This window comes from Propithecus coquereli, unplaced genomic scaffold (assembly GCF_000956105.1).
Source record: "Propithecus coquereli isolate 6110/MARCELLA unplaced genomic scaffold, Pcoq_1.0 Scaffold22, whole genome shotgun sequence".
Taxonomy (NCBI): Eukaryota; Metazoa; Chordata; class Mammalia; order Primates; family Indriidae; genus Propithecus; species Propithecus coquereli.
Genome location: NW_012147189.1, coordinates 9,624,830 through 9,646,515, shown reverse-complemented (window position 1 = coordinate 9,646,515; position 21,686 = coordinate 9,624,830). Strand labels below are relative to the sequence as shown.

General features: G+C 34.6%; 1 protein-coding gene across 4 annotated transcripts in view; it reads left to right on the top strand.

Annotated features, from left to right (window-relative positions):
* MCTP1 (multiple C2 domains, transmembrane 1) overlaps window positions 1-21,686 on the top strand; it is a 593,076-nt gene that overhangs the window by 365,113 nt on the left and 206,277 nt on the right. For all 4 annotated transcript variants that reach the window (XM_012644776.1, XM_012644779.1, XM_012644778.1 and 1 more), the window contains 4 exons: window positions 1,266-1,408; window positions 7,724-7,803; window positions 11,012-11,123; window positions 19,347-19,385. In XM_012644776.1, coding sequence (XP_012500230.1) covers window positions 1,266-1,408; window positions 7,724-7,803; window positions 11,012-11,123; window positions 19,347-19,385 — 374 coding nt within the window. The remainder of the gene's footprint in view (window positions 1-1,265; window positions 1,409-7,723; window positions 7,804-11,011; window positions 11,124-19,346; window positions 19,386-21,686) is intronic.

Here is a 21,686-nt window from a genome sequence, read left to right as displayed (position 1 = left end):
TTGCTCAGGCTGGTTTCGAACTCCTGAGCTCAAACAATCCGCCTGCCTCGGCCTCCCAGAGAGCTAGGATTACAGGCGTGAGCCATCATGCCTGGCATGGCTTGTGTATATTTATCCATTCGGCTAGCCTATGTCTCTTTAGTGGGCAGTTCAAGCCATTCACATTTATTGAAAGAATTGATAAGTGGGATAGATTTAAAAGAACATTTTTTTTTAAATCTTTAACTTCTTTTCAAATTTTAAAATTCTTCTTCCTTGATCTCAGATTGTCATTTGTTAATGCACTTTCACTGGCTCCTTTTGCCACCTAATCTTCTAATATGCTTTGTGCTAAAATTGTTAAAATTTTGAGCAAGGAGAGTAAACAGTGATCCTGCAAGAAAAGGGCAAGAGATTTAGCGCATGTTCTTTAAAACATCTGTTTTAGACACTCTGAGAACTTGCCTTGTTCTCAGCTATCACCCTCAGATGTAACTGTGAGGGGAAGGGTTTTATAGTCTATGCATGGGAAAGGAGAGCTTTGGAACTCATTTCTGAAAGGTGACACCATGAAGTTTTGCCTGGGAACACTGGAAATATTTAGCTATGGAAAGTTATTTGGAGCAGAGATTTCTAACTTTTCTTTTATTTCCATCAAGCAATTTTACAGACTACCTCTCTCCAGTCATTTATATATTTATTTGTTCACTGACTGTTTATTGAGGACCTACAATATGTCATATCCTGTACTAAGTTCTGTAGATATAAAAAACAGTGATCCAAATAGCTTGAATCTTATGGAGCTTATGTTTTAGCAGGTGGTAGTAGTTATATAGATGATTATTAAAACCAATGGCAATAATTCATCTAAGGCATGGCTGAGAAACTTGAAATGCGTACATGGGTTTTACTGTCTCTCAAAATATTAATAGTTAAATCAGCTAAGATCATTGATTTTCCTTTTTATAGTTATTAGATTATACCAAGAGAAATGTCAGATTAATCTCTATGATTTATAATTTGAATTAAATGTACATATTCAGCATGCAATAGAGTGTTTTTAAATATCAGGTCAAGGTTACAGGATAAAGATCAGAAGATAATAATGATATACTATCACTTCAATATATAAGGAAAATTTTAGGAAAAACCCTTAACACTTATTTTCCCATGTGATAAGTTTCATTTAACTTTTCTTCCATGAAATACTTTCTGATAATTCAATGAGTGATTCTCTTCTATAGAAAGGTACGATTAACATGGATCAATCTGTATCTCTTTAACAGGGACAAGCGATCCATACGTGAAGTTTAAAATTGGAGGAAAAGAAGTTTTTAGAAGTAAAATAATACACAAGAACCTCAACCCTGTGTGGGAAGAAAAAACTTGCATTCTCGTTGATCATCTTAGGGAGCCATTGTACATAAAGGTGAGCCATTTATTTGTTTTACTCTGATAGAAACTGACATCAAAATCTCTGTTTAATGGTTTTTTATCATGTCTCTTTATCTGATGAGATTTTTCACCAGAGATGTATTCTGCTATTCACAACTCTAATCTATTGATAATGTGATAGAAGTGAAATAGAGGGTGGGAGAGCTAGCAGGAGCATTTTTCTTCAGGACAGTTCTACTGCCAGTCATTGCAGAAGATTATGAAGTACGTCTCCTCCTGCTTGGTGTTGTCAACAGATTTAGCACACTTTCGGAGCATATGAAAGCAAGACTCCATATAAGCTAGCAAGAAGGAAATCTTACACAGAAACCAGCTTTTAAGAATTATATTATTTTGGATCTACCATTCCTGGTTGCAAGCCAAATGCTTTACTTGGAAGGTGAGAAGAATGAAAATGATAGGAAAGAAAAATTCCTACCTCTGTTGTATTACCAAAAATGGGAGGAAAAGTCTTTCCTCTCATTTGATGTAGTTAAAAGAAAGAAAAGAACTTAAGGAGGTTACAGCCTAATTGCTCGTTTCAACCCTATTCCTTGTTTTATTTTTCACACCTGACTTCCCTTTGATTCATATCTCTAGACACTTACATTTATTTTTGCTCCTATACCGTGACTATCCGTTTAGTGACCAAACCTTTTGCTACTTTTACCACAATACATGCCTCATCCTATTCTGTAAGTTGTCACTACCAACACATGAGCCAAAAATCTCATATGGTCACTCTTTCAGCAATCACTAGGCATACTCCTTCCCCTCAAATCTTCATTGTCTTCCCTCCAGTTGTTTCTCTCCTCCACAGAAAGGAAGAAGAAATAATCATGATGTTATTGAAATTATAGCAGGACAGTTTATAAGAGTGATGAAAAGAGACTCCACTAAGCATACAGTTAATAAGTTTCTAGAAGACATTATGGGGAGAATAGACCCATATTTCCATAAGACATTGTCTCCAGTGGACATTGGATAAAGGAAGTCAATGAAATAGAATTAGTAAGCTGTTTTCTAATATATAATGTGTGCTGGCAGAATGATTATTAATATGAGCATTGTTCATACCCAACCCTACTTCCCCCAAAGGGAAGACGTTTATGGTCAGATGTTTCTCCCTTGCCCTTCCCCCCTAGAGAGAGAAATATCCACATGAGAAAAATGGAATTACCTTCATAGTAAAGAGCTGAGATAGAGAATGAAAAAGGAATAAAGAAAAGACAAGTGGGCTGTGAAGGAAGTTTTATTTCTGGGTGTGGAGGTGGGTGGTCAGGAGGGATGGGTTGGAGCAGCAGTAGTTGTGAAGAAAATGGATAGGAAAAGAAAGCAGGTGCTAATAGGGACAGCCACAGACCATTTGGATCTCATTAATGTCACTTAAGTGAAAAATCATGAAAGGAAAGAGATTGATTTTTAATTACATCTGCTTTGGATCTATCTTTCTCTAAAGGGATATTACTCCATGAAAGAACCGTGTGACTGTCTTATCTTTAAAAGGGTGACAAATGAATTTCCCAAAGTTATATTAAACATTGGATGGGTCCTTTTGCTATTCTCTTGTGCTCAAGAATGAGCATTCATTTATGTAGAAATCCAAATGTCAAAATGCATATTTCAAAAGGAATGTCTTACTAGGCTCAAAAACAAATAAACAAAAATCTGAAATATACAAACAAGAATGGTGGTAAAATTTTTTTTGTTTTGATTTGAGAGCAAGAATATAGACATATATATGCTGTGACTGAAGACAGTGCCACTGTAGGCAGGAAAAATGCAGCAATCCGTGTGCAGTCCTTCTGCCCAATGAAGCCCACTTCAGACTCAGAGTGCAAGATTTTTAGTGGGAGTTGGACACTTAGGCACAATAACCAGCACAACTATCAAAATTCCAGACTTCCAGAAGGAAAGCAGGTGTTCAGTGCACCAGATGAGCGAAACAGCCTTATCAATGGGAATGTTTCAAAAGCCAAGTTCCCACATGTAAGCCAAGAGCCAATCCTGTAAGCTCAAGCATATTATGTTACCTCTTTCCTGCACATCCTTAGTTCCTATCTTTCTCTCATACTTAATATTTAATTTATCAGTTATTTCTGTCAGCTCCACTATCAAAGTGTATCCTAAATTTGACCACTTCTCAACACCCTGACATCTAATCCAAAGACACCATCAACTCTTTTCAGGACCCCTGGTCTACCTGTTTTCATTATTTCTCTTAGTAAGAACGTAAATTACTAAGTGTCTTTAATGTGAACATTATAAGACATAAGTTAGATTAAACTACTTCGATGCATAAAATCTCCCAGTGACTTCCACTACACTCAGAATGAAACCCAGTCATATGATGGTGGGCACCATGGTCTAAGCCCGAACTAATATCCCAGCACTCTTCTCTTGCTCGCTACTTTCCAGCCACACTGGCCTCTGGCTAGTTTCTTCAGTGCCTTGCCTATTCCCTCCTTGTGGGGTACACTTTCTCCATGATGAAATATACTTTCCCACTCCCTCATTATGAAACACATTTTCCCCATCACGGTTGCACCTTTCACTTAGATGCCTCCCTCTCTTTTTGTCCTTCCTGAACATCATATATAAATGACAGTTCTCATCACTCCTGTACTCTGAAATATTTTTCTCCATGGCACTTATCACTACTTGGCATATGTATTTGTTTATTGTCTGTGCCCCCCTTCCTCCATATGTAAGCTCCAAGAAATCAAAGACTTTGACCATTTTGTACACTGCTGTATTTCAAGTACCTAGAACAGCATCTGGCACATTGTGGGTGCTCACTAAATATTTCTCAAATAAATGAGTTAATAAATGCATGAATCATCTGAGCTGCCAAGTCAAAACTCCCCCGAAGCCATAATCACCTATGAACATTGTAGTCATTTGCACTAGAAATTTCCATTCATGTTGAAGCCAGCGAGTTGAGTTTTCTATGACTTGTATCCAAAAGCATTTTAACTGATATACTACCCAATGTATTTTTTGGTAGACAATTGAAATAAGATAAATTCATTGCTTAAAATAAAATATTTATTGTTCTAAACTCACTTGAGAATGAAGAAAGGTGTTAAGTCCCAAGCAACTTCTACCTAATGCTACCTAATGTTTCCAACTAATAGAGTAGAAGCTCCATGAAAGCAAGAATCTTATCTATTAAAAAATTATTCATGTTTGAATTCCCAGTGCTTATCCCAGAGCAGGTGCCTAAAATATATTTGTTAAATTTAAACATGTTCTGTTTACAAAACCCATACAAGGTTTGAATCTCACTTCTTCCTAGCCCTAGTATTTGGGGGTTAAAAACGAAAATTTTTCAGCTTTGGATTCTTTATCTGAACGATAGAAACAACAATATCTGTTAACCAGGTTGTGCAAGAATTAAAATTTTAAATCTGTATAATATATCTAATACAGTGCCTAGCTTATAGTAAATGTTGGATAAGCATTATAAACATGAACCATGCTTGTTTTTATTGCAGTGGAGTGTTTTTTCCTATTTCATCTCTCTACTATGATTCTGGTGTTTCCATTCTTTCCTATGTTTATGCCATTGCACATTAATAGGAACTGAGAACTAAGGCAAACATGTAGCATTAAGATAGTAGGAGGGAGCAGATATTCAGGCCAACTTGATTCTATCCTCCTGAGTTGCAGTCCTCAGATGGCCCAAATAAAATCTCTACTTATTAAAAAAAAAAAGGCAATAGGAAAGACTGTCGCTATCACAGTAAAAAGACTGGATGTTGAGTCACCCAGTTGGGCTGTCTACACTAATTAATTCACTGGATTAACCACTCACCACCTCATATGTGTACAAGTACCTCGGGTGTTCTCATTGATTATATGCCACCTACCTTGTCCCCAAGATTTTAAGCCTAAGAATGATATGATTAGAAGAGATTGCACAAAAGAAATTCCCCTAATGCTTTGGTATAAATTTTATGTTGTAAAATATACTGCTGCAGCCACTAGCAAATATTGAGGTGTCAGTTGCACAAGGCATGCAATATATGCATGTGATATGCCGCTGAGCAGATGACTAAAGCTCAGAAGTGTAGTTGATCAAGGAGAATATTTATTGCAGGAGTGCTGAGCATTCTACAATAAATGTACTCCTGAAAGGTTGTATGTAAATCAAATGACTGCAAATTGAATAATTTAAAGGCATTAGGGAGCTTATTACTTAAATAAATCCCCTTGTGGCTGTTCAAACCTAAGAATCCTTTTGTAATGCAAGGTATTTATATTTTTATTTAAATATCAATTTTTTACACATTAACTTTTTAAAAATTGAAGTACACCTGTACTAGAGGAAAAAACAATAACTGATTTAAGGCTGCTATACCTACTATTTCTTCTGTTTTGAGTTTTTTAACTGTTGTGCCAAGAATTAATTGCATTCAGGGGTGCTGGGCTAGTGATTCTCTCAGCTTCATGGATTCTCACGTCCTGAAGAGTCCCGTGGCCTGGGTTATCCGTTCAAGAGCAGATTTATCTATTTATGCTCAATTATGCCAACATTCAATTCAACTATTTTCTATCTAAAAAGTCAGATAGCACAGCTCTAAACTTCATCTAGTAGCATTTTTTTTTCATCTTAAAGGCTTTCCCTGATCTTCCTTGTTGTTCTTTCTCTTCTTACCTCACTCTTTTCCTTAAAACACTTATCAAAATTTGCAATTACATATCACCTGTGCACTTCCTTGTTTAACATCTGGCTTCCCCACTAAACTGTGAGCATTGACAATGTCAGTTTAGCTCACCACTGTTTATTCAATGCCTAGCATATTGCCTGGGACATAATATGTACTTAATCAATATTGGCCAAGGGAATGAATGAGTGAGAAAATCAATAGATGGATGGAAGTTAGCCAGTTCCCATTTACTTAGAGTCCTTTGGAAATGGCCCTAACTGATCTAGCTCTGAGCCATCCCTCCAACTTCCTTCCATTCTCCATCTCTTTTAATTTGCTTCAACCCCAATGGCTTCTTGTTGATTCTTAAACACATCAATCCCTCTTCTTTGCTTGCTGTTTCCTCTGGCTGAAGTGCTCTTCCCCATGCTAGCATGGCATACACCTTCCCATTATTTGATTGTCTATGCAAATATGCTTCTCTAGAGAGGGCTTCCTGGACTCCCTATCTAAAATAGCAGTTCCCACCACTTAGACTTTTATTTTTCTCCATAGCACTCACCACTGAACTGTGTGTATTTATTTAGGTGTCTGTTAACTGTCTCAGCCCCTAAATGTGGTGTCCAATAGGACAGAGACATCATCTGTCTTACCATAGTATGAATGAGAACCATACAAGGCTGGGCATGGTGGCTCACGCCTGTAATCCTAGCACATTGAGAAGCCTAGGTGGGAGGATTGCTTGAGGCCAGGAGTTCAAGACCAGCCTGAGCAAGAGTGAGAACCATCTCTACAAAAAATAGAAAAATTAGCTGGGCATTGTGGCACGCACCTGTAGTCCCAGGAGGCTGAGGCAGCAGGATCACTTGAGCCCAGGAGTTTGAGGTTACAGTGAGCTATGATGATACCATTGCAATCTAGCCTGGGTGGCAGAACAAGACACTGTCTCAATAAAAAAAAAAAAGAAAAAGAATCATGCAAGACACAGAAGATAATGGATAGAAAGTGTTGACAGAAGGAAAAAATGATGCATTCTCTCTTTCTTTACTTTTGTTGATGTTAGTCACATTAGTCTTATCTCCCAGTAATTGCTTGTGACAATAAAATCTTAATTTAATTTAACCTTAATATAACTTTACAAAGTACTTTAATCATATCTCAATATTTACTTATTTGTATGTTTAAAATGGCATTATCCTATAATATCACAGAATTTATCTTCAATGACCTAAAAATATGAAAAAAATGGATTCATATTCTTATCACCCATAGCCCAATATGGAAGACATAATTGTTGAATTTTATACTAACTTACTTTGTCTTCCAGTAATGCTAATATCCCTTCTATGAGAAAAAAAATTCTAAGCCTTTGCTTTCCACATTTTTGAAGATTTACTATATTTTATTTGATTTTGTTACATTTAAAGTCCTATTTGATATAAATCAACGATATTAAGTAAAACAATGAAATGTAATTGACTTTGAATATTTTGTGAGAAACTAATATTGCAAAGTACAAAAACAAAAAATTGAAAAAGAAACGAATATCAGTATGTTTTTGGTGACATGAACAACCAATATTTTATAATCAAAACATTATCATTTAAAGCTTACGTTGGAATTATTTATAACAATGCCTTGTCTCTTTGGCTTTTTAGGTATTTGACTATGATTTTGGACTACAGGATGACTTTATGGGCTCAGCCTTTCTGGATCTTACACAACTGGAGTTAAACAGGTAACTTTTGAACTGTTGTGATATCACTACACCTTGTTATGCAGGTGTATAATGGAAAATGTCAGCCAATCTGGGTTCTAATTGCTGTACTGTCATTTATAGCTACATGCCTTCATGCTAGCCAGCCTTTCTTTAGTCCATCTTTCTCATCTACTCGATGGGAATAATAGCATCTTCCATGACTACCTCATTTGACAACAACTATTCATCAGAAAAATTCCTGGACACCCGCTCTGTCCCCAGCACTGTGCTAACCACCAGGAATCTAGAAATAAAAGGCATGTTCCTTGCTCTCACATTGCTCATATGGTCACAGTGGAGAATAAAGAAGATTATGCATATTAATCCTAATTATTAAGAATGAGGATATTATATATGAAATAAAAAGCATACCCGTTGCTTCAAAAACAGCAGCTCTCTTATCACTTGAACCAAGGTAGAATCTGATTTGCCATCACCTGTTACCATCACCTGTTCACCAGCACTGGCTTACCAAGAAGTGCTCCTAAAGTTTAGGCATATTGGTTCATTTGCTCAGTTACATTATTTATCATGGCTCAACTAGGTGGAAAGTTATATTATTATAACTAATATTAGTTATTCATTATACCAAATAGTGGGATTTTTATTTTTCAAAATGTATTTTGGTATAGGAACTGAGAATTGATTAGTACTACAGAAGAAAAATAATAGTTTTTGAAAAGGTGAAGCAGTACTGGAATGGGTTGCAAAGGAAGCTGTGAAATTTTCTTTGATGGTTTTTAGGGGAAGGAATTCCTGTTTTAGATGATCATACTAACATCATGTGGCAGGGATAATGGAAAACAGGAAAGCAGAGTGATAGGCCAGATTGCTACTTTGAATTTCTGTAAATGTTGATAAGTAGAAAAACATAGAAGAGTGGAACCCCCTTATGTGTTACAGTCAGCTAAGTTTGAGCACAGTGGCAGCTTATTGGTCTTCCAATGTTTATTTTTGTTTCGGACTGGATAAAAGAACAGCCTTTCTTGTATTTCCTGCATGTCCTCTATTCCAACCTACAGCCTAGCACATACCTCCCTGTAAAGATCTTATGCAAAAGTCTACAGAGAAAGTAATTATGCCCTTAGAGGTATTGTATGGAGTCCATTATCATGAAAACTAAGCTCAAACTAGAATGCACTGTACTTTTCTTCTATAAAGGCCACAGTTACTTTCTCTGTAGACCTTTGCATAAGGATATGCAAATTACTGGCCTTAACCCCAAAGCATAAATTTCCCTTGTTCTCTGTTAAAGAGAAATCGTTGGTGAAAAATAATTTAAATGGAAAATACGCAATAACTTTAAAAATTAAAAGAGATTATATATAAGCATTTGGTGTGTATTTTACCACATTACATATTTTATGTATTTCATTAACAATTCTCTACCCTTGAAACCACATAAACGTCAAATTGCTACTTTTTAAAATCACATATTTGTGTATGCTGTTTCATTCTCTGTATAAATCAGTAGTCTTTGGGTGTAGAAAAATAGATACTAGTAGTAGCCATATAAATACTTATGCTACTGTATAATGCATTAAGGTATCTTTTTGAAAGAAAATAAAAGATACATCATAAAGCATTGCAAATGTTCTTAATCTTGATCATGTAATCATTAAAAAAGGCGATGAAGTTTTTACTATTAATTTTATGTACATATACTATAATGCCTAATATGTATTTATTAAAATAAAAGGAACAAGTTTTTATAATCTAACCATAATGATTAGTTATAACTAAATTAATATTGGAGCAATTTGCATCATGACTATTATAACCTATGTATATTACCAGCCTGACAGATGCTTATGGTTCGGTTAAAACCCCTGACAGCAAAGAATTGTTCATATGTTTTATGAGATCGTTCCTCAACTTGGCAAAGTAAGCATCCTGTGAAAGATTTTCAAGTACCATAAAAATCTTAGCTTTGAAAAGTAACTGTGGTTTTCATTCCTGGTTGTGTGAGAAAATCATTTGGGGAGCTTTATAAATATATAGACTCCAGACCCCACTTCTGATCTACAGAACCACAGTCCCTAGGGGTAGAGTTCAGGAATATGCACTTTTTAAAAGTGCTTCCCAGTTGATTCTGATGTGCAGCCAAGATTGAAATTTCTTATCCCCACCACGCCCTTTTTCTAGCACTAGAATTCAACTGTATCATATATTAAAAGTTAAGCTCCATGAAGATGAGGATCTTATCTTGGTCTTGACCTCTGGCTTTTATCCAGAACCTATATTAATACATGTTTTGTAAATGAAATGAATGAGTAAACAACTGAACAAACAAAGGAATTTGCCAATATTTCAAGATTTTTTTGTTTAGTGCTAGATGTTCCAACAGACCCTTAGATATAAACCATAAGGTGGGCACTAACCCTTATTTATTCAATATTAATTGAGGTATACTAGCAAGATGTTACCTATGCATTGTCAATTGAATGTATATTTTGCATCGTTTTTAGAAAATGATTGTGGGTAATATTGAATTATTCATAATCTCTTTCTCAGAGATGCTTATTGAATTCCAAAGTCTATATTACCTAACTCTTATAACTATTGATTTCCTTGTCTTTCCGAATCTAAAAATTGTTTAGGAATGGGTTTAAATAGAAAAAAAAATATAGAAGCATTACTTTAAATGTTGGTTGTTCTTTTAAATAATTACACATTGTTTTTAAACTATGTCTATAATGGATATCAGGCAAATTATATTTTATATTTTCCTCTTCTTCCACTCACCTGTTTACTTTAAATCATATTGCTGCTTAAAAAAAAATCCTGAAGGAATCCAGGGGTCAATAAATGACCCTCATGTAGTTGCTGGGCTCAAATTTATAAAAAATAGCTGGTACTACTCTCTGTGGACTTAGGGATCAAAGAAAAGGGACCGATAGGTTTCTCAATAGGATTGTCATTTCTTGACCTTTTCAGCAACTTTCTAGAATCCCATGAAGGACAGAAATTCATCCAGTAAATTTAAATATGCCCAATTGGCTATCCGACAGTTTATTGGGTAACTTAACACATTGATGATATTTTAATAACAGCAAAAATTGTACCAAGAAAGTAAAGCAAGGCAAAATTGCTTTTTTCCCCTTAAAATACTAAATTGTTCACAAAAAATATATTTTTAGCTTACGCATTTAATAACTGTTTAAAGTCTAAATATTTTATATCCCAGGCCCACAGATGTGACCCTCACTCTGAAGGATCCCCATTACCCTGACCATGATCTTGGGATCATCTTGCTGTCGGTGGTTCTTACCCCTAAAGAAGGAGAGTCCAGGGATGTGGTAAGTTCCCCACAACCCAGTAGGAGCTCTTTCTTGCTCTCACTTGTTCACTGTTGTGAGCCTTCTTGGACACAGAGATAATAATAAAGAGCAGCTGCACATGAAAATCTGGCCTGTTCTTTGTTTCTGTGAGTATCCTGGGTGTCACCAGGCCATGCTTATTGTGTTAATATCTTTTCAACTCAAATTTTCCATTCCACACTCCAGATCAGAACCTCTTGTTATAAATAAGAAACAGATTTGCAACTTTTATTTTCACTTTACTTCTGAATTTCTGATATGTTATATTGTAGGCAAATATTAGTATTCATTCAGGGAATACATTTATTAGTGACTTGAATCTTTGGAATTCCACATCGAATAATAGTATCCAGACCCTCCTATTTTGACTGTATCGTCAGGTGAACCATAACAAAGAAAATGAGGTGAAATTATAACAGAGTTTCTGCTTTCTGGTATTTGTTTACTGAATGATAAGTGAGTACTTTTCATTTTTTTGATGGGCTTCCGTATCGGTATTACCCATTTTTCAGCACTAGCTGTCTGTACTTCCTTGCACACCATGCTGCTATGAGACAATGACAAAGGATACAGAGGAGCCAATTACTCCCATGCCATTGAATGACATTCAGAAATATCAGGTTTGGCCCACATCACTATGCTTGCCACTGCACTTTCTGCCACAATTTACCAGCGATTATTTATTAGACTCAGCGTGCTTTCATGTGCCTGAGAACTACTCTAACTAGCTCTGATTGTAACACATTTTACTAGTAGACATAATTTTTTAGGCAAGTTCAAATACTCTATTTCAGCAATGTATGTGTTGCTGTCTTAAAATAATGCATGATTAAAGTTGATTATATATTGTCTGCCAAAAGGGTATTATTGACACTTTTCCCTAGACTATAGGTAAAAATAATGAATTTCAACTTCAGATTTGGAAGTACTTTAAACTCATTGCACTCTTTCAGGAAGTATTTCTATCCATTCCTTTAAAAAATTAAACTATGCACATGTAAATTCATATATCATATTTGCTAAATTTGGGTTAAGTACCTGTACTTTATTCACTGAGGAAGAAATTTCTGTTTTCCAACAAATATTACCAAATATTAGTAATAATACCTACTATGAGAAGTTAGCATAGTGAAATTATGTCCATATGTGTGCAGATACACCCTTATACAGAGGGTGGGTGAGGAAAACATTTTACAAAGCTATTTAGAAATGGAAGCCCATCATTTTAGAGGTCACCATTTCAGAAGATATCATTTCCCCCAGCACAAGCCAAGACGTATATCCTAGCTGGCTAATCCATGCATAGGAATAAATTATAAATGTTCAATTTGTGTTTTATTCAAATAATCTGGGTATTCACCAAAAACCTACTATAAGCCAATTCTTGTGCTAGTCACTTAGGATATAAGAGAACTTAGATCCAGTGGAGAACCCAGGAATCAAATAGTCCCTGATGGAAATGTACAATGACAACTGACTTAAATGCCATGAAAGAGGGTTACATGTTGCTGAAAGAGCAAATATAGGAGAATTTGTACCAGTCAGAGCGACAGGGATTCTCTGTCAAGGAAGTCAAATGGGAGCTGACTTACAAAGTGTGAATAGGAGTTAACGGCAAAAACCAGGAAGAGAGGAAATATTTCAAGCAGAGGAAACAACACATGCAAAGGCCCTGTGGCTAGAGAAAGCATGCTATATTCCAAGAACTGGCAAAGTGCTGAAGCTTATAGAAGGTGGAAGCAAAGAGAGTGTGGGTGATCAGCTGGGTGCTGACACTGGAGTGGAAGGGGGATGCCCAGACCATTTTGAGCCCATTGACCATGTCAGGGTTTGTGGTCTTCTCCCAAAGAGCAATGGGGAGGCATTGACAGGTCTGTAAATAGGAAATAGCATAATCTTATTTGTCTTTTGAAAATATCTCAGTAGCTGTGTTGTAGAAAACAGATTAAAAAGCTAAGAATGAATACTTGGAGATCAATTAGGAGGCCACTGCAAAAACCCAGATGAAAGATGATTAGGTTTAGATTGGAACTGTCAGAGGTGGAGATAGAGGGAAATCAACAGGTTTACCAACAGGAGGTAAAATCAGCAAAACTTGGTGATAGACTATTCTTGAACTGAAGTTCTTTGTTATTTTAATGAAGCACAACACCTAAGTGAAAATACCTAAGTGTCTGAGGTCCTGTGTATTCCCAAACCATCCCAACTTGCAATATTACTGGAGACTGGAATGATATAGCAGCTACTGTAGCTTATTGGGTGATTTGGTGATGGATAGTCTGCTGAAATTTTACATTAAAGGGATCTTTATTAAATACTCTAGCATCAAATTGAGGGTTTGAGAGAGCAAATTAGTATCAGGAAACCTTATGATGAAGCTATTGAGTTCTAAATTTTATAGAAATATATGTCAGCATAAGCCCAATGTTATTTTTCCTTCAACAATCCTTGCAAAAATTCCTTAATCTCAATGGCGGCTCACACTTATATTTCAGGCACAATGTCTTTCTAATTAGAAAAAAAATTTAAAAATATTACAGTGTCTGGGAGTTGATCATCAGTAAGTTATCAAACATGAACAGGGACGAAAACAGGTGAGTTACATGAAACAGTTACACATCAAAAATCTGGTTTTCTTCATCTTCTTTTCTTCCTTTTCCTTTTTCTTCATCGAAACTCTCCAGCTACACTCACCCTTAGCACAAAGAGTTCCTCCTGAAATCCTCATGCCACTTTGTTGGCTCAAATCCCTGTGACTACCCCAGATACTTTAGAAAAAATTCTTTACTGCCAAGTATTTTTCATGCATTGCCTTACTTCATGTCCTCCCCTTTCTGAGTCCCAGAGAGCAGTGAATTTATTCTGCTGCATTAAGTGGTAAATGGTGTCTTCTTTGCTATCCTGTTGTTGACTCTCCCCTTGCTTCTTTCCTCTTCATCAGAGAAGTGAGTGGCTCAGCCAATGCTCACAAAAGGCACAGTGAATGCAGTGTGTACCAGAGCCAGCCTCTGGCTGGTGAACATCCTTGCACTTCCCATCCTGACCTTGGTCACAGCAGAGGAGGCAGAGAGAGGGGTGATGGCCATGCTGGGTTATCTTTGTGGGTGTGAGCAGGGAAGGGGCTTGGTTGTAGAGAAGCAAACTGAGCCAGGAGAGAGAGGAGGAAGGATAGAAGATTTCCCCTAGGAAATTCTACTGGGATCCAGTATCTTACTATACCGATGGCCTAGATTTGAATCTGGGTTTCTAAATGTATGCTTTACATTATGAAAATTCCCAACGAATACATATAAATTTGCTTTTTTGTTTTTTTCTTTGTTTGTCCAATATAGCAGTCTTACAACTATTTTATTAACTTCTATAAAAGTAGTTATTAGATTTATCAACACTGGTTTTTAGGTTTTGAAACTCTAAACAAGGACCATTTTTAGCCATCTATTTTAAAACACACACACACACACACACACTTATTGATCATCTACTAGAATCACCTACTATTGTGCTCAGGTCTAGGACTCCCTCCTACTTCTTTAAAGTGACCTGTGACTACTTCATGAACTAAGCAGAAGCTCCTTATGAGGAACCTTAAGGCTCTCCAACAAGCAACATACGTTCCCTCGCTTGTAACTTCTGTCCCAGCCATACAAACTCCTTCAGAGTTCACCTTCTGTCAACTCCAAGCTTTCTTCAGCGTCACTTGTCCTACCTACCATATGCCTATACTTCAGTTCACCTCCACCCTACATCCTATCACTCCTAGGAGGGGAAATACATATACAAACCCTTTCTTATGATGACTTCTCTCAAACCTAGTCCAGCCTTCCACACCTAGTGTTTGTTCAGTTGTTTGTAGACATAGCTCTACAAGGATCTGAAGGAATGCTTCAAAGGCCCAGGGGAAGGTGTTTTAACTTTTTTTCTTACCTCAATAGTCAAATCCCTGAGGTTCTCACAAACAATATTAAATCATAATTAATTAATGATTTAATTGTCTTTTGTAAGTTCTTAAAATTAATATATTAATGATAATCTGCTTCAAATCAAACTATATGGGTCAAGGAATTCTAATGATGACAATGAATTATAAATACATCACTGTATTTTTGTTTTTTTTCATTTTCTAACATGTATCAACCAAATATCGCTGGGCTACATTTGAAGTTTCTTGGTTAAAAACAACCAGAGATCCAATGTGTCTTCAAATTAAATTTTCATATCTCTAAAATATATAACATACTGCTGTAGTGAAAATGGCATGCTGAACTTGCACAAATTATCCAGGAACAAATCTTATTTAGAGAAATTCAAGCTAAAAATGCAACAAGCCAGAAATCAGTTACTGAATGCTTCACAATCTCAAAATTCAGAATGATGTATAGGGAAGGAATAGAGTACAATTTTGCCTTGACCCTCAAATGGCAAAATTACAAGAAGAATTCTGTTCTCTTTGATTACTAGCTCAGAAATAATTTATTTTAAGATTTCAGGACCGAAGACTTTAGTTCAAAAACCACGTTTATTCTTATGCCTGTGTTTATAAAACTTTGCTAAATATTTTATCTGTTTGAAAATGGAGAATGGAAAAGATGAGTTTCAAAAGCCTTTAACAGATAAATCCTAACAATCAAATAGAAAATACAGCATTAATGTGAAGAAAATGCTATAAAAAAGTAAAAAGAAATGAATAACTGGAAATACAGAGTACTTAGCATTACAAAGTGCTAAGATTTCTAAGTTAGTTATCTTGTGAGTTTTTTATGTACTTAATACTAACAATACATTTCATGAATAATGCAGTTGGGATGATTTATCCTTGTGTGGATTGCCAGTTCTGGAAATCAGTAAAACTGAAGAATGAGTTAAAAAACTATCGGGCTACTGAATCTACTAAAGCCTCTAAAACATGTAATGTCTTATTACAGCAATTTTAAAAGTATAGTATGAGTAATAACAAATGCAGTTGCCTATATTAAAATCTTCTCCATTGAGTTCATGATTGAGTCTTTTTAAAAAAATCCCAGATGTGAATAGATATATATATATATATTTTTACGTTTCCAGCATTGTGTGTACAAGAAACCAAAACCTTCATGGGGGCATGCTGATGAGCTGCATGGCACAACTGTCATTTCTGTTTTTTATTGCATGTACTGTTTTGAACGTGCAAACGTATGTGGTGTATACATATGTGTCCTGTATATGGCATTTTCATCTGATAGTGTATTTGAGTTCTTTCTGGCTCTTTTTCTAGCAGAGTTCAATCCACAGCTTTCTTCATTGGAGAATTTGTGAAATAAAAGTGAGTTAATTTGTGTTACACACTCTCTTAAATAACCTAGACCTACAAATTGCTTGGCTAAGGCTAAAAAACTGACAATTCAAAGAAACATATGAATTGACCTTAGTTGGTCTTTAATGAATTAAAAAATTTTTTTCATCTTGGTTTAATTTTGATATTTTTCATAATTATTACATAGTCAACATTTGAAGAAATATCCACCTACCAAAAGTTGAATATATATGTTTTATAAGATGTATGTGCTATAATATGTAACCATCCTGTGATTTTTGTGTATGTATGGTAGCTATATAATTGCCTAAAAAATCACTACAACAAAAAAAATGACAGTAAAAAATGGATAGAGATTGTACAATCTTTTAAAAACAATCACTTATGCAGCTCTATCACAGGCCATATTTTTATGCTACTTTATTCCTTTTATTGGCTTCAAGGAAGTAGAGCTTCTAATGAAGAATTTGAATTGTACTATAATATTTAATAATATCAGACAATAACACTTTCAAAAACGAATTCATATGTTTCTCAGCTGAAGTTAAGACCACAGAGAAAAAATTAAATCTTATTTTTCTGGAATTTACTTCATCTCCTATTTTTAACTTTCCCTAATCTTTTTTCTCTAAGATGTCTCACAGATAGTAAAGGTAACAGTATTAATAGTGTGTCTATTAAATTTATTTTTTTAATATTTTCTACTGTTTTCAGCTTTATTAAATCTACCTTAATCCAACTACCTAAAAGGAAAAGGGACTTGGAAATGGGATGCTTAAACTCATTGCTTAGCTAGCAGGTTTGGCTCAAGAGACAGATTTTGTTATAAAATATAGGGCCATTTTGAGAGTCACTGGATCTACTAATAGAATCAGGAAAATAATGAACTGATCCTCATAACTGCCAAATCCTGCATATTTGTACTTAGGGAAATCACTGACGTTTTATCTCTATCAGTTTCCCAGTCTGAAAAATAAAACCATGCAGCCTGTTTACAAAGCCGATTTTGAGAGATAGGAAAAATACCAGCCCTATGCTTTGTTTTACATATAGAAGGTTAATTTGTACGCAGTGCTTCTGAGGCAGGGGATATGAATTTGACCAGCAGTATTGAATCCTTATAATATTGACTTGTGTTGCCATGAGATTCCAGTCTTTCTAAAGTTCTAAGCCCATTTTTCATTGTGTGACATTTCTAACAGAATGGAGTTTTATATTATAAGATTCTTAAGTGCTAGATGATGATAAATGATCATAGATTAAGAGATTTTACTTATTTATTTATTTCTCTTAATTGTTCTCACTTGATTTGACTCAAAATATTGAATCTAGAAATTACCATTCTTTGTCCATTGAAACTGCTTTCTGAGAAAGTTGAGCATTTATTATTTGACTCTTAATGGGGCAGTTTTTGTGAATATGGCGTACCACCAAAGCATTTGGTTTCCACTTGCCTTTTGGTGATGATGGGGGAAGTAGTGGTGGTGGTGGTAGTGACGATGATGATACTAATGATAATGACTCATTTAGGATAAAAAACAAACATTTATTACCAGTCTACTAGATGTTCATATCCATAACTCAATGGGGATTTATTGCTTCAAAATGAACTGGACATTAGTATTTTGAAAATATAAAATATTTCTGTAATATTTGATGTTAATACTTTACAGCTTCCTGGCTCCATTGAAAAAAAAGTGGTGCAGAATTACTGTAACCTTAGAAAATCTATTACTTTTCCATGTTTTGGTCAACATTTAACACAGAGTATATATAGGGAAAATATACCCTTAAATAATGCCACTTGTAGAAAAGAGGAATGTATCATTATCTTTGACAATTTCATGATTTTTTTAATTTCCTATCCTACATAATTCTACTCTCTTGGTTCAGGTCAAAGGTTGCCTTATTTTGGGATTAAAATCTTTTCTTTTTTCTGTTTTTGTAATCCATGAGTAGTTTCTGAAATTGTCCTTCTTTATAGAACATTCTCCTGAAGAAGTTACAATTCTTTAAGGCATCAGTGTACTTCCTTGACATACAAATATGGCAAGCATTTCTAGAAGCTATATTCTTTGTTTCAAGTATTTCCTATTCTTCACTTCATCTACCTTAAAGATAATGGTCCTAAAAGCTAAGATGGAGTAAAAAGGTTAATCAGGAAGGTTAATACCTCAGTGTTCATTGAGAAATTTTTACAAGTGAAGAGAAGAAATGAAAAATTTTTGGGCTTTTATGATTTTCTTTATACAAGAGACCAATGATCTTGGGCACTCATCCCAAGTCTCCAGAGCCTTAATTAAAACTTTTGGCCATAAATACCTCTTATTACAACACAAACAAACTAGTTCAAAGGATATGTTTTGGCTAAACATTTTGCAGGAAAATGTACCAACAGCCATCACAATATATGGCATTTTTTTCGATTGAAAGTATTTGTAGATCCAGATATAGTTAAAGATTAACTGAAAGCAGAGACAATTCTAAGATGCCACCAAGACAAAAGACTTTGAATGTGTTTGAAGAAAAAATTATTATATACCTGGCAAAGTCATGTATACCCTCAACCTCCACCACCAAAAGCAACAATTGCAAATCATGAAACTCAATGTATTTTTTTTCAGTCATTAATTAAGGTAGTCCAAATGTTCCATTCTATTTAAAATATACTGTCCCATTTCTTTGTATAAAGGAATAAAGCAAATGAACTCTCACCAGAAAGACTGCTTGGATGTGAAAGTTGCTTCTCTAGTTGTGTGTGTGGAAAGCAATTTTTGTCTTGCATAGCTGTTGCTGGAAACTGTTTGCTTGTTAGAGAGCTAATAAATGTTACATTTCCTCCAGAAAACAATCGGCTGCCCTATTCTGTACATGAGTGAAAAGATAATGAAAATACTTTATTTCATTTACAGACAATGCTAATGAGGAAGAGTTGGAAAAGATCAAGTAAGGTAATTCTTAGCATGTGATCTTTCAGCTTTTCTTGTGAGAAGAACCATCAGCTGCTTTCCCAAATCTCTCTCATGTCTCTTCAAACTATGCCACAAGATTTCATCACTATTCAATTGTTATTTTTCCCCCATAAATTTTAAGTAAACCATGCGATGCTTTTTAAATAAATGGAAATCAGACTGATTATTAGCATCCAAATCATCCTCTCGCTAATCTCTGGTCACTTCTCAACATCATTCTCAGCATCTGGTTCCACCATTTGTCCAACAGGGTCTAGAAAATTGCTTTGCTCCAGGAATAAAATGATGAGGCTAGGGCAGGGCCAGCTCCACATGGAAAAAAAGATTCACACGATTTATTGTTTTTAGTCATAGAAAATTGAGTGTGAAGTTTTCTAAACTCAAAATTCCTGTATTGCTACATCTTTCAAGTGTACGATAAGAACAATTTTCCCTCATTTCTTCTTCTCACCTCAAGAAATTAATGGATCTAGGGAGTGAGAGGAGTTTATGGTTCCTGTAACTTACTAAGTCTTGGCTCTTTTATGACTTGTGAGATATGTAAGATATAAACTAAGGTTTAAATTTGTTCAGTGGTGGTGCCACTCTTGGACACAGATAAATATCAAGATGAAATCAGACTTTTATGTGAATATGCCTTGAAAAAAATCAAAGGATTTTATTTGTAAAATTCTCGTTTGCTCAAATTTCTACTTAAAAAGTCAGTATTCCTTTTTAATAGTGACTAAACTTTTTTAGACCCTGGAACATGACAATCTTTTTCCTTCCATTCTGATTGAATCATGCTATTTTTCTTTAATTTTGTCATTTTTATTATTATGAATTAAAGGATAGTTTTATTAAAATGTTTTTATATTTATAGTAGTGAATTAATCTGTTTTAACAAGTGTCTCTTACTGTACAGCTTCTCCCAAGTTCCTATAGCATTAATGACCAAAAGATAATTTGGCTCACAAAAGAAAGGCAGAAAAGTAACCTTTATCATTTTAATAAATGGAAAAGCAATTATTAAGGAAGATTGCTGAATACTTCTGCTTTAGTGTTCATTGTGTTTCTTACTAATCAAAGTTTCAAGAAGTTTTAAAGAAATGTTTGCACTGTTCATATTTGTATTATACTTTTTTCTTTGTATTGATGAAAAGTATATGTGTTTGATAATTAATGTAATTTGACTTTCCTCATTCTGTGTCTACATTATGATATATTTATGTAAAAAATATAACAATCTATTAATATGTACCAATATTTTCCCCTTCAGATACATTTAACATGCAATGCTAGAGCAGGATATTATATGGCGTGTAGTATTAATTAATGTGAATAATCCATTTTATTGTAGAATAAAAGAGAATAGAAATATTCTTCTTTAAAAATACATTTAATCTATATTTAAAATTAATTTAAATGTGATTTTAATGACAAATTCAGTAAACATCCACATATTTCCCTTCAGTCTACAAAAAAAATTAAAATGAATAATAAATATCTATCCTCTACTATTTTTATATAGAAAATTCTTGGGATTTTTATTTATTATTAATAATATACTTAATTCATTCAAACTGGCACATTTTTCAAGCTTCCACTGAAGATACAGAATTCCTGTGTCTAACTCAGCACTTATTTGAGTACTTGGCAGATTATATTTAGTACATGTGTTAACATAGCTTTTGGGTTTTAGCTTAAGGGATTTTCAATTTTGAAAAATTTAATGGGGATATTGAATGCTTAGTGAAGTAAAATCAGTTCACTCATTTGATTTTTTTTTTCCTATGGGGACATACAGAATACCAGCTAATTCATTCAGATTTTCCCAGTGCCCTAAAACATTTGCCATATTCATCCACACTAGTGTTACAAGAGCACAGTGTTAAATGCAAAATCCAGGGGAAGTTTGACATTTCAATTGCTGCCTACTCCACCATCCTTCACACACACCACTAAACTGAGACCGTTCCCTGAATCCTTTCCTCCAGTAAATTGTGCTTCCTGGGAAACAAAGGGATATGTGACTATACTACGTAGTCTTGTAAGTTTTACTATGTTACTGTTTTGTGGCAATGCATCACTTTTCTAATTATTTCAATCTTCTTAAAGATTCTTGTCTGAGCAAGGATTTCTCCACTTTATTTTTGGAAAGGGAGTGTCACTTATTTGCATTACATTTAAATACTGGTATTCATATGGTCAAAGGTTGCCTTATTTTGGGATTAAAATCTTTTCTTTTTTCTGTTTTTGTAATCCATGAGTAGTTTCTGAAATTGTCCTTCTTTATAGAAC